Genomic DNA, 13,599 nt, shown 5'->3' with positions numbered 1-13,599 from the left:
ACTTTGAGGCACGCAGATGAACACCAAAAAAAAGAACGGCGTTGCTAAATAGATTTAGATTACGGGAGCCTTTCTAGCATAGGTGTATGTCAGTTAACCTGATGCCGCCTACGCAAGCGTAATGGCGGCACCTTGCCGCTCCCCTTTCCTTCCGCAGCGCTGCGGGTGTCCTGTAAACCAGCATACATCAGCACTACTAAATTTCCGCTATGCTCAATCTATTCAGTAGCAAGTGCTCTCCAAATCTTTCCCGGGCACTATCTTCGACAGCAAATTTTATTTCCAACTCATATCTAATAGTTGCTCTGCCCATGATGGGGATCACAAAAAAATATCTGGCTAAGATATCCTCTTGTTTTGCAAATTGATCGACCTATATGTCAGGAGTCGGGGAACGAGGTAGCTTTAAGATGCGGCTGGGGCTTGCGGAGAGTAAGGAAACGGGACACCCACGACAAGAGCTGAATAGTTCCGGAAGGACCGAGGCGCTAGCGTCTATTCCTTGTACCACTAAAAAGGGCTTGCGAAATATTTGGTATGTACGGTGTTTGGCGTGGAACTCTCCCGCCTGTAACGAAAAGGAACTCCTAGTGTGCACCACTACATGGCAGTGAGTCTTGTAACAAGCTCACCAATTGGTGTGGGTAGCCGATAGTTTCGTATACTCAAGAGCACATGTTCGAGACGTTCGGTCGCGCCCCACAGTTCCCACGGTTGTCTAAACACCACATCGAGCTTTCAAAAGCATATGCGTGCATCAGCTAAAATGTTGCAAAAACCCACAAGGGGGCGTAAACGATTCATACGCTGTAACTGTGACCTCTTGCCGTGAAATGCCAAAGGTGAAGTGGGATTATGAATGTGTATAGCCGTAAACAGCACGTTCACGTGCGTGAGCTGTATCGGTACGCTGCGCCAATACAAATCTGCGCCTCCTTTCTCAAAAAAGCTTTGCCAGACACAAAATCTCATTATCCTGGCTAAGCGCTCGTGAGCTATAAAATGTTTACTAAAGGAAGCAGTAGCATGAAGATTATAATCGCGATTTTTTTTATTTTTTTGAAGTCCGCAGTATAGAACTCGCTAGGGCGCCTCGCAGAATTCCTTCAGGAAATTGGTGAGGTAGTGTAAAAGAGAATAAGTAGACTTTGGCAGGGGAAAACAGTGGCTGAGATTTAACCTGGCTAAATCTAGTTAGGCGAAGCGAGAGCATAGGATTGCTTGTTTTTGCTTAGGCTAGACTTGGGTATAAACAAGGGCAGATATGGTTCTGCACCAATTGAATTGTCGAGCCGCATTGTCGATGTGTCGAGGATGCCGCAAACTACAAGAGGGACCACGTAATGGTATATCTGCCATCAAAAGACAAAGGTTAAGTGCTGTTGAACCATACGTGATATACAATGGTTAAGCTATACGCAACACTGCGTCATTGTTCACCTTGAATCACCTGTGTAGGATTAGTCGGTGACGTGAAATGTTTTCACCTCAATTCAACCAACATATCACTAATGCGTTTTCAGAAAGCACCCAAATGCACCATCGCCAGAGGCTTGAGGGATGATTTCCGGCGGCGGCTATCCTATTACATCAGCGACTACGTAGATGGTAAGTGCCGTCCGATATCTTGGGCCATGCTGGGGCTTTGCAGTAAATGGGAGCAAATAATCCGACAACCTTTTCTCAAAATCAAAATCCTTCTGAAACGTGGCATTTATTTCGCCCCTGTGCGCTTGCATGTTTGATGCTTTTAATTGCGTTTCTTCGCAATTGTATTTTGTTTCCTGTAAACTCTTGCGTCTAAAAATGTGTACTGGTAGACATCGTAACAGTGCGCACAGAACATTGTCGGGACCCATTCACAATATGGCTGAATTTCCAAAGCCGTAATATGTGTCTGCTTGCAGGCGCCAGCAAATAGCCCTTCCCCCCCCCCTCCCCCTGAAAAAAAAAACATAACGCTGTGCTCAGTTTGTTCACTGAGTGAAGCATACATTCGCACATAACTGCAGTTCCGTCAGTTTATTGCTAGAAAAAAATTTCAAGAAAAGAAAGAATCGGAACGAAATGAGCAGGCTAGAGTTCTAGTTATTTGAGTTTTAGTTTACAGTGATACGCAACCGCACTTTCTACTGCGAATGTTCAGATCCCGTTTACGCCGATAGATGGAGCCACATATTGAATATCGGCACGAAGACCTGCCGCGTCGGGACCAATCAGCTTGTGCGCCCCGCCCACGCTCGGTAAATGGTCAGGGTGGCGGTTGTGGTTGCCGTCCGAGGCAGAAAAATCCTCTCGGTATTTCATTGTCTACACTTGCCACCCTGACGTTTTAGGCGCTTCGCCAAATCCTTCCAACCTATATGAATGCGCGAACAAAGTATTGTATAAACACGAGCGTGCCCTTCGTTTTTCGAATGTTCGGTGCACAAAGGAGCGCGCTTGGACCTAAGGAAAATTACCTCGGAAGCTTTCGAGAAACACAACTAGACTGAATAGGAATTCAACTAACTTTGTTACATTTTGATCATATCTCAGATATGATTATATTTGTGCATGGTTTATTGAACATGCAATTAAATTAGGTACAGTTTCTTTTTATTCCCACGGGCAGCTCGGTAAGCGTCAGCCTCGTGGAGACCAGAACGCCGAGTGACCACACGCCACAGGAAGGGGGTTATCAAGTGGCAGATGGCAACGGTGCGGTGCAAAGCTTGCACATTCTTGGGTGCATGCGAAAGGAAGACAATAATCGTACTTGCTGACGACGGGAAAGAGAGCACCAGAGATATCGAGGGAGATTACAGGGAGATTGGGGAGATCAGAGGGTTATTAGTACAGTGGTACGAAGAGTGGTTGAGAAGAACTCCGGATATTTTTGGAGCAGGAGAGGAACCAGCTGTAGTGAGGAAGGCGTCGATGAGGTCTAGGGCACGTTGCAAGGTATCTTGCACATGACACGGAGAGCTAGACGAGCATCAGAGTGTGATGTCGTTGGCGTAGAAGATGTGATGAAGGCCGAGGATTTGTGCTAGCTGAGAGGAAGGATGGACGATTTCCAGATTGAACAGGGTAGCGGAGACAACTCCACCTTGAGGAGTGCTTCGTTAGGTGGCGGAGTAAGAAGAATAGGTGTTTACTCGGAAGCGAGCCACTCAGAAACTGAGACAAGAGTGCAAGCGGGAGCCACAAGCAAGAGAGGAAAGTTGCGACAAGAGGTGGTCGTGACAAACCCTGTCGAAAACCTTTTTTTGTTGTGCAAGTACAGCAATACAACTGGAGAAGCTCAAAGTTTTGTCGTAATACAAATGGTCAGAAGTCTAGAATGAGGAAAGCTAAAGAAATTGCTCTTTCTTAATTATCCAATGTTATGAACCAGTAAACTATGTACTTAGCCAGAAGGTTTAAAAAGGGCTATCAAATGCAGTATTTGCCTGCTCCGAAAAATTAAAAATAACTTGTGGCATTGAAAGATGAATTACTTTTCTTCTTCTTTACGTCTCACTTCTTCGTAATTACTTCTTTTACTTCTTCTAATCAGGTATTGTAGGTCCACGGACGTTGTATAAGACAATATCTACTGTGTTCTTCCTCTACTTTGGCTGCCTGCTGCCTACAATAGCATTTGGGGCCCTAAACGACACCAACACTCGAGGAAAAATTGGTAAGTTAATTTTGCGCTATTGCATTAACATTGTACTGAATTCAAGCATCACTGGAGAACGATGGCTTGTCTGACCAGCGCCAGGTCAACTTCTGCTGCAGGGAATTTCTCCCAGACACGCCATGAGACAAGAGGGGGGGGTGGGGGTGGGGGGGGGGGGGGGGGGGGGGGTATTTTAACTGGTAAGGGTTGCGGCTACGACTGGTGCTCACATATCTTCGAAGCGCGACTGATGCTGTAGGAGCACCGCGAACTGTGGAGTACAGTCGAAGCTGCCTGCCTAACTATGAAACGAAAGTGAATGGCTGGCCCTTAAATAAACTGCTCAGCTTTTTTTCAACACATTTTACTCATTACCAGCTAAATAGATGGATCAAGTTTTATTGGTTTGTAAATATTTTACATAGTGAATGTATAGAAGGGGGCCAACTGGGGTATGCAATCTGAGACTGAAATTTCAAATTGAAAGGAATGATTCGTTAAGCGCTTAGAAATAGATTTTTCAATTATAACCGCAAAAAAAAACAGACATGTAAATTCGAAAGAGGCTTTGCGTTACTAGACGTTACGAAAGAGTGACGTGATGGAGAAGCGTGCTTATTCTAAAGTGGTTAGTGGAAATCCTCTTTAACACAGTGCACACCAAACCAGACACCTAACCTACAACAAAGCACTCCCTGTGCCATCATCGAACTATTTTTGTCAAGCGGCACATGAATGGAGGCCAAATGTAAGCAAGGTTCACAGCAACCGTCAGTGTCAAAGATCCCAAGGAAACTATGACACCCAACGGAACATTTTATTGCAGGTTGCTCTACTCCAGCAAGAAGTATACATTTGCGAACTAAATAAATGCAAGACTGTGGTACCATAGAGGTCTTAAATTACCGTGAGTGAAAGATGGCGTCACTGTCGATGGGAGTTTTATATTCAGAGGGCACTCATCCACAGTGCGAATGCCGTTAGTGACGTAACCACAAATATTTTTCAGGGGGTGTTATACGCTGCCGATCTAGAAAAAGGCCATACAAGGCCGTAAAACACAAAACAAGAGGGGGGGGGGGGGGGTCTTCAGATGTAAGAAAATTGGGGGGAGGTAGGGGAGGGGGGGGGGGGTTGGTTGTGTGCTTGTTAAATGTAAAAAAATGCTCTCGGTTGTTGGCTATATTTGTTGGTATGCAGAGACAGTCTTCTCTTAGCATGGGCAAATTCAGTTTTCTTTCCTGTTTGCTTTTCTGATCGTTTATTGCAATGTATTTTGGGCAGATTTTACTACAGCCTATTTTGATTGTGAAACAGTTAACGCTTCCTTTCAATTTTCGCTGTACAAATATTTGTATTTCTGTAATCGTAATAATATTCCAGGGCCAAGCCCAGTAACTACACCTGACTTCCCTCCATAAACACTCCAGTTTTGTTATACAAAAGCTTTTGGCTGTGCATAGACATCTCACTGAAGTCCGGATAATGCAGATGTCAAGAGGTGTATGATCAGCCAGACACTTGGAGGTCTGGGCTTCGCGCTCCTAGGCGGGCAACCACTCGTCATATTGATGACCACTGCTCCCTTGAGCCTGTACATAAAAGGTAAGCCTGCATGCCAAGCTGTATTATGCCTTTTTCTTAATCAGTTTTCTACTCTTACACTGCTTGGCGTCTTCTGTAGCGGGTATTGTGAACTCACCAAAAATATATTGAAATAAGAGACCAATAATATATATATATATATATATATATATATATATATATATATATATATATATATATATATATATATATATATATATAAGCAGATCAATTAAGGGGAAATGAGGGTGCTCGTTATAATACATGAAGGAAAGAAGCCAACAGCCGGCGAGGCCAAGGAAAGCGTTGGGGATGTTAATTTGTCTTTTTTTTTAATGTTTACTTGGATAATCACAGAAATTAGGGATTATCGGTTCCCACTATCGGCACGTTGTTTTTTCTTCTGCTTCGTGTTTAATTATCTTTCCCCTAAACAAGATTACATTACTAATTTTGTGATTATCCAAGTAAACATTAAAAAAAAAAGACATAAAGTAACATCGCCAACGCTTTCCTTGGCCTAGCCGACTGTTGGCTTCTTTCCTTCATATATATATATCTTACGAAGTAGTTTCCGTTGGCTTCCGTACATAAAAGTTGGAAAGAGTAGACATTTCTTAGAGACACATTTATTTGTTGTCGAGGTTCGGTCGGAGCCCGACCTATATCAAGACTGTGTTACATCGCTTGGGACTGCCTTTTTAAGCAGTAACAGTGACAAAACAAGCAAAACAATAAAATTGCCATGTGTCAGGACGGGTCTTAACAAATTAAAAAAAAAAAGAAAAAGGGGAGGGAGAAAATTTGGAAGGAGGGCGGGGTTGAGGACTGGGGGACGTTCGAGACAAGAATAAACAAGAGAGAAGGGACAAAAGCAGGGCGGGGTGGCTTCCCTGGTCAATGTAAGGTCAAACAGGTGTGGTAGGAAAAGGGGGCGTGTGCGGTCGCGGGTATTCGAGAAGGAAGGCTTTAGATGGTAATACTGCTTCGCACTCGGAGTTAGCGCATAGCTTAAAAAGACAGTCATTGCACGCGATTAGCGCCGGTTGCCTTGGGTGTCTATTGTGCCTTCTGGATAGAATGAGCGGTGAGCTGGCTTGTGGACAAAGTAAAAAAAGGAGAAGGGGGGGGGGGGGGGTGAGTTAGGGGGGTTGGAGTGAATTCTCACCTCTGAGTCGAGTGAGCTCTAAGCCCGTCGTATTTCGTTTTTCTTCAGCCAGGCGTCGCAGTACGGACCACAGAACGGGTCAGTAGCAGCGATGTGTGGAACCCTCCCTCCTTGGCCTCACCTTTAATTGCTGAGAAAAAAAAGTACTAAATCCGATTTCTAACATTCAATCAATAGCAACTTCGATTGTGACTCATCTAACATTATTTACCTCCTTGAATGCAGCATATGTGAACAGCAGTACATAAAACAAGCAGAAACTCCATTCCGCCTTCGGTTCAACAATCACCTTTCTCCTTTCTCCTTTCACTTTATAAATCAAATTCATTTTACTCTACCACCAGCTGTCCGGAATTACCTTATTCGTTATGACTATTTCTAAAGCTTTTAGCAACGTTTCCTTACTTATTGGCTTTAACAACGGTTCCTTATGGGCGTATTGAAAGGCCACTGGTGCCGTGCTATTGTGAGGGGGGTATATGCTGTGCAGGATCGACCTCCTGCCTGGTTACATTTACTTGATGCATGTATATGTCTCCCGGATGTTTGATGTGTGATCAAAGTGAGAGCTCGATGATGGTGTAACTGTGTATTGACAGGTTGCAGAATACTACCTGGTTAAAGTGCTCAACGTAGTTCCATGCAATAAAAAAAAAAAAGTTTTCGTGGCCCAATGAATTAACACTACTCTTTTCATAACTGATGCCACTGGAACATCTGTTCATACCCGGTGTCGCATTATTTTTTTCTGATTTCTTGATTATTTGTTTTAATTGCAACGTTATAATAACTTGTTTATAAATATCCTGCTGTGTGTTCCCCTTTCGGTTGCGTTATGTGACGTTTTTGATCCTTAATACCAGAAAAACCAGCCGTGAACACAGCTACGAGGGGATGGTATGACAACGGTTACAATAAGTAATTACCTTCATTTCTGCCTTCAGTGAGTGTATGTTACTTTTAGGTTGCGTTCACACACACACCTTTCAGCAACAATCGCGGTTTAACTTGCTGCGAGCGTCGTCTGCTCGAGTGTTCCTACGGGATATGGTTTGGCAATACGCGACCGGGGAAGCCACCCCGCCCTGCGTTTGTCTGTTCTCTCTTATCTATTCTTGTCTGGAGCGTCCGCCAGTCCTCAACCCCGCCTTCCTTCCACATTTTCTCCCGCCGCTTTTTCTTTTTTCTTTTTTTTTAATTTGTTTAGAACCGTCCTTACTCGTGGCAATTTAATTGTTTTGTTTGCTTTGTAGCTGTGACTGCTTAAAAAGGCAGTCCCAAGCGATGTCACACAGTCTTGGTAAAGTTCGGACTCCGACCGAAACGTCGACAACAAATAAATGTCTCTAAGAAGTGTCTACTCTCTCTCTCTCTCTATATATATATATATATATATATATATATATATATATATATATATATGGTTTGCTTGTTACTTATGGGCAAGAGGTAATTTCAACAGGATGTCACACAACTTTCCCGATTATCTATTTTATTCCAGCAGTTTCGGACGGTGGACTGTCCGTCAAGGTAGAATTCAAGGTGAAGAATGACGGTCCACCGTCCGAAACTGTTTGAATAAAATAGATAATCGGGAAAGTTGTGTGACGACATCATATATATATATATATATATATATATATATATATATATATATATATATATATATATATATATATATATATATATACAAACACACACTGTTCTTACGATGCGTTTCGAACTCGACCGTAACTTCCCACTAGAAGGTGTGTAATCTTTCGCGGGAGAAATATGCTGTCACTGCCAAAAACGAACACAAAAATTCTAAGAACAGTTAATCTGGTAGTGTAATGTGTCGCTTTGAAGTACATATGACCGGTATGCGCTGCTTAGAAGTACATTTTTGTGCAATTTGTTTTCCAACAGTCGTGTGCTACTCTCTCACATAAGGTATTTTTCTTGTGATATTTCAACACATTTTATTCGTTGGCCTGCTTGCATGCCTGGTGGTGCGTGCTCTTTGTGTAATGGCGGATGTGTTCGATAAAGGGAATGTCATATCTACACTACTTACCAATATGTCTTGACACCATTTATTTCATCGCAGTGATCTACGACATCTGCGAGGATTTCGGCTTCGACTTCACAGCCATGTATGCCTGCGTCGGTCTCTTTAACAGCTTCTTCCTCTTCCTTTACGTGGTGTTCGACGTCAGCAAGGTTATGAAATGGTGTACGAGGTGAGTGGTTTTACAGAGTCGACCTAAATGTTGTTCCATACTGGCGCGGAATAAATCGTTAAGTAAATAATTTTAAATTTGAAATACTAGTGGCTACTCATTTCCATGCCAGTCGATGCGGCACGTGAAAGTTGGGGGTGAAGTAGTAGCCGATCTAAGGGAATCAGCTTCGAAGAAACCGATCTTCATGGCATCGCGGGGACCATTTAAAGCCAGCCTCATCAATCGTTTTACAAGTTTGTTGCAAACGTTGGCAACGCTCGATCATAATCGTGCTTTCGTGTTTGTACAAAGGAGTAACAATATAGTTTGGTGAAAGTGAAGGAAGCACCCAGTGGGTTTTGTTTTCTCGGTTATAATAAAGAATAGCAGATATATCACCTACTGTACGTTCCCGTCCTGTAGGAAAGGTTAGTTCCAAAGTATTGATCAAATGACTGCATTTGGGCATACTGATAATAGTAAACATGGCAGTGAACCACACGCAGTAGTACGACCTTCCCGGCGGTTATGTCAAGCATTACTATAAAATAATGTGTGAACTGTACTAGGTATCCCAGCTGGGTTTGGCTGCCGTTTCGAAATATAACAGAATACGATAGGAGGAAATGTCTGCAACCATTATTGTTGATAATTACATGTCTTTACTGAGAGTAATTTTTTATTTCAATCGACTAATGAAATAAAATAAAAGTTAACTTTTAGTAACGAAGTTTTCGGCAGGCATCGCGGTAAAAAATTTTAGCGTGACCCCCCCCCCACACACACACACACAAAGAAAACGTCCAGTTTTAGTTCTAACCTATTTTTTTCAAGAGAAGCTTTTCCAAGTGGAAATATAGCACTCAGAAAAATAATTAACAAATAAAAACCCTTAAGGGCGATAAGGCGAAAAGCGTTGGGGCTGATTCTACAGTCGCGCTTATTTGCTAGAACACCGCCAATCACACGGTGCTTCTTCTGTGCTAAATTCGAGGTGAGCAGCTTCACTAGGCGGCGATGGCGCGTGCTCGTTGCGGCGCTTGGTCTTCGTAGCTGGCGGCAGATGGCGCGCGCCACGCGCCTTCCTGGATACCGGGTTGAAGGCGTCGTCGTGGCGCCCCTCCATTGCCAAGGAGATGGCAGGGACGCTAGCCAAGGAAATCTAAGATATGTTTCTCATGTGCTCAGCGTGGCCAAGTTTCTTAAGGCACTTTTCTGGTAATTGGAGGAGTAGAAGTTCGATTACCATTGGAGGATGGCTTTTTTAAGGGTTAAACAGAACGTCACTCTTTGGTGGGTAAAGACGTCATCTGATTTGCAGGTTCAGTTCAACAATTTCTGCGGAGGGACGGACGCATGCACGGATGCATACTCATGAGAATAAAAAGGCTTGCACTTTAAGATGGGCAATCCTACGTGTGCACGCGCTTGCTCGCAGTGATAGCAGCGCTCTCAAACGCCCAATTTTGTAAAAGTGGCCGCATTTTATGATATCGCAAATTTTAATATTATTGCCTTCATTTTTTATCTTAACTGATGAGGGAAGTTTGGGGGAAAAAGCTGAGAGGCCAGCTTTACCAGCTGCCTCCTCCCCTTAAAAATAAAGACGGGATTTGTAGAAGGCTCGCCATGCAGCTCAGTGTGCAATCATTATGCTCAAAACTACAAAGAATAAGAAAGAAGCTCACGTAATGAAGACATATGAGGTTTTTGACATAACGATTAAAGAATAGAGTGGTACAACAGTTTGCATCAAATTGGTAAAAATCGGCAAGGATACAACAATGGTACAATGATGGAGTACAACACCGAAGGATGAGAGTTGATCAAGGATTAACAAAACATCGTGCAGATTGGCTTTAGATATAGTGTGCAACTGAATGTCACAGATCATGCAATAGTTTAACACTTCAGCAAGTTTGCGTTGCATGGTTACTCGTCATAAGTAGCCTTACATGGAAGCGCTTTCCAATTTTCAGTTTGGCGGGTTTTATATACCGACACGTTTTCTGTTAAAAAGGCTAGCCGAGAACTGAAATAGGTACTGTTTCTTGTTTCTTTTTTAGAAGTTACGTACAAGCAGTACATACACATTTTTGTATGTTAATAATGCTGTATTTGCGGAAACGTGGAGCAGAGGGTTCATAGTATGAAGAGTTTTCTTTGGTTCTTACTATTTTTTCTGTAAAATCTGTATTTTTTTCTACGTTCGTGTAGGTTGCGGTATCCCACACCAAACAACAGTAGTTCAATAACATGCTTCACCTTTGGTGGCAGAAAGTGTCTGTTCCTGTGGGCTATTCCTACAACACTTGAAAGTTTTGACACTATGTAATTTATGTGCTCATCCCACCTCAGCCGTTTTGAAAACGTCACCAGGAGGATCTTGAATGCATTAATTATCTCTATTTTACTGTTGTTCAGCATGACTTTATGATCAGTGATTATAAACTTGTATTTCGAGCGAAAACAAAATTTCCTTTGTTTTACTGACGTTAATATATAGCCCGTTATACTTTGACCATAATACTAGGTTTCGAAGTGCAGCGTTACATTGAGTTGCAAGTTCTTCCGTTGTAAAAGTTGAAAAGAGCAGTGGTTTGTCGTCGGCATAGGTAATAAATTTTACAATTCTCTCGAAGTTGATGATGCCATTGATATCTATGTTAAATGAGAGCGGCCCTAAAGTACTCCCTTGGGGCACCCGTGATAGAATTGGTTTGATGTCTAATGAGTGGCCATTATTTTGAGTGAACTGTTGTCGGCTATTTAGGTGAGATGTCATTAGATCTAACGTTCCTCCATGGAAACCGTACTTTTTTTAGTTCTCTAGTATAAGTTATGATCCAAGCAGTGAAATTCCTTTTTAAAATCCTATTATCTGGACTAACGGGGTATTGAGCGCTAGCAGTAACATTAAAAGGACCACCTACGACGAAGTCACCTTTAGAGCTTAAAACAGCCGGTGAGTCAGGTCCACGTGGCTATATGTACACCGAAAAAAGTGTTCGCAGGCGTTTTTTGTATTTTTTTGTATGTCCGGACAGAAACAAATATCCGATCTCAAACGCAGAGCACTCTGTAGTCATCAGACGCCTTATATGATGCGCCAGAAGCGAAGCGCTGTCCGCCAAATAGGTACGATTGGGATAGCATGTTGTAAGTAGCGGAAATATTTAGAACTATACGCAGTATATCTCAGTAATTTCTAATTATTACAATTCAACTTTAGGGTACAAGCCAAATTCGCGCGCACATCTGAAACATTGGAAAGAAAACGCTCTTTGCAAGCTTGACTGAAGTAAGCTAGCTCATGCATTTGTCGCGGGAAAGCTCACTGAAGCTATTTTCCACATTCCACCATTTTCTCCCCTTTTCAGGTGCTCACACACTTTTGTCAGCCATATCTTTCGGGAATAGTGTCAAAGGAAAAATCGCACACGGTTGAAGCTACAATTAAGTATTGACCCGTACGGTCAGGCTACAGTACGCAGGGTTACCTGTTTTGTGACGGGGCTTATTTTATGGCGTATTCATGTCTGTATCAGCAGCACGCGCAAGCGCTATACGGCTGTAAACGAAGTAGAAATGATATATGCGTCTTCCTTATAAAAACTGTTGGAAATAGCCTTCCAATTAAAGTCTACAATAAAGTATACGTCTCTAACGCAAGTAGTGCAGCCGTGAATAAAAAAAAAAGAACATTAAAATCTGGTGAGCTGGATAAGGCTACTGGGATATAGGGCTCATAAGTAGTAGGCAGGTCCCTTGCTCTGTCCCTCTGACATTCTCCGACGAAGCTCGACCACACTTGGCATTTCCTGATTATTATGAATTTATTTACAAATTGCGCGCATATCGTACGTATCACTCGGAGCGCGGCCTCTTCGCACGACACTCCAGTTCAGTCCCTTCTGTCGTCTTCTCTCGTCCCTGCGTCCACCGTGGTCCCTCCGATTCCTCTCTCCCTTCGAGATTCCTCCTCGTCAGGTCCACGGCTGTCTTCACGTAGTCCCAAGCTTCCAACTACTCGGAGGTTAGAACACTTCCCAGAAGCCGGCGGCCGTCGCAGGCCCCCGCTCGCAGCCGCGTGCAGCGGCGAGCTCGGATGACACAGGCAGTGCGCCCTGCGGGAGCCCATAAATGTTTCCTCCTTGCCGTCCTCCCGGCGCTGGTCCTCCGGTCCCCACCGCCGCTTCGCTGCTCTGGTTTCGGGAATGTGTTTAGTCCGCCAACGCTTTGCAGGACGCACGGCATACACAAACGCGCAAAAGCCGACCGTTCGTTCTCCCGGTGCTCGGGGCAACACACAACGTGCACGACATAAGTGCTGTCGATTGAAAGGATGTTCATGGTGAATGTGCGAAGAGAAAGACAATATTATTCCTTTTTTAATTGCTTTGTATTACTATCGCCTCAAGTTTTCAAATTATTTCAGCAACACTAACTCCTAACTATTAGGTTATCTATCATATAGTCAAATCGACATCATCAATTGTATTATGCCACCTACAACGAATTCTGGCCAATCCTCCACTTTTTTTTTCTTTATTGCCGGTCATCACCAACACAAAACAAAACCAACAAAAACGCGCTACAAACAGAATGCTCACAGCAGAGCGGTTACCACAAACATGACACTGTTAATACAGAAGCCGGCAGGCTCATACGGCAGGCTCATACTGGATTTCACGAGTCAAACCACTATGCGAGCTGAAGGAATTTTAACTTGACAAAAGCTACTCGTACGAGCCATTTCCCCAATTTGGGTATGTGCCATGATAACGAGGGAGGACAAGAAGAAGAAGCAAGAGCACTCGCGTGTCTGTGAGGGCTCGTTCGTCTGTCCTTTGCCTTAGTCCTCGTCTTTTTGTTTTCAACAAAACTTTTTTTTTTTTTTAGCTTTCACGGTAAACATAGTAAATCAATTCGTTCAAACGCTACCGTGATTGAAAGGAAAGACAGTGGAGGCTAAGAAGAAGGTACTGTTGCTTTAT

The 13,599-nt window shown here is 43.3% G+C and overlaps 1 protein-coding gene across 1 annotated transcript in view; it reads left to right on the top strand.

Annotated features, from left to right (window-relative positions):
• LOC146180596 (solute carrier family 4 member 11-like) overlaps window positions 1-13,599 on the top strand; it is a 117,772-nt gene that overhangs the window by 91,879 nt on the left and 12,294 nt on the right. The window contains exons 7-10 of the mRNA XM_084576088.1: window positions 1,524-1,608; window positions 3,542-3,664; window positions 5,138-5,251; window positions 8,488-8,620. Of these exons, the coding sequence (XP_084432214.1) occupies window positions 1,524-1,608; window positions 3,542-3,664; window positions 5,138-5,251; window positions 8,488-8,620 (455 nt within the window). The remainder of the gene's footprint in view (window positions 1-1,523; window positions 1,609-3,541; window positions 3,665-5,137; window positions 5,252-8,487; window positions 8,621-13,599) is intronic.

Source organism: Amblyomma maculatum, chromosome 8 (assembly GCF_055883805.1).
Source record: "Amblyomma maculatum isolate TAMU_Amacu chromosome 8, ASM5588380v1, whole genome shotgun sequence".
NCBI lineage: Eukaryota > Metazoa > Arthropoda > Arachnida > Ixodida > Ixodidae > Amblyomma > Amblyomma maculatum.
The sequence above is the reverse complement of the archived record's forward strand: the minus strand, read 5'-3'. Positions and strand labels throughout refer to the sequence as shown.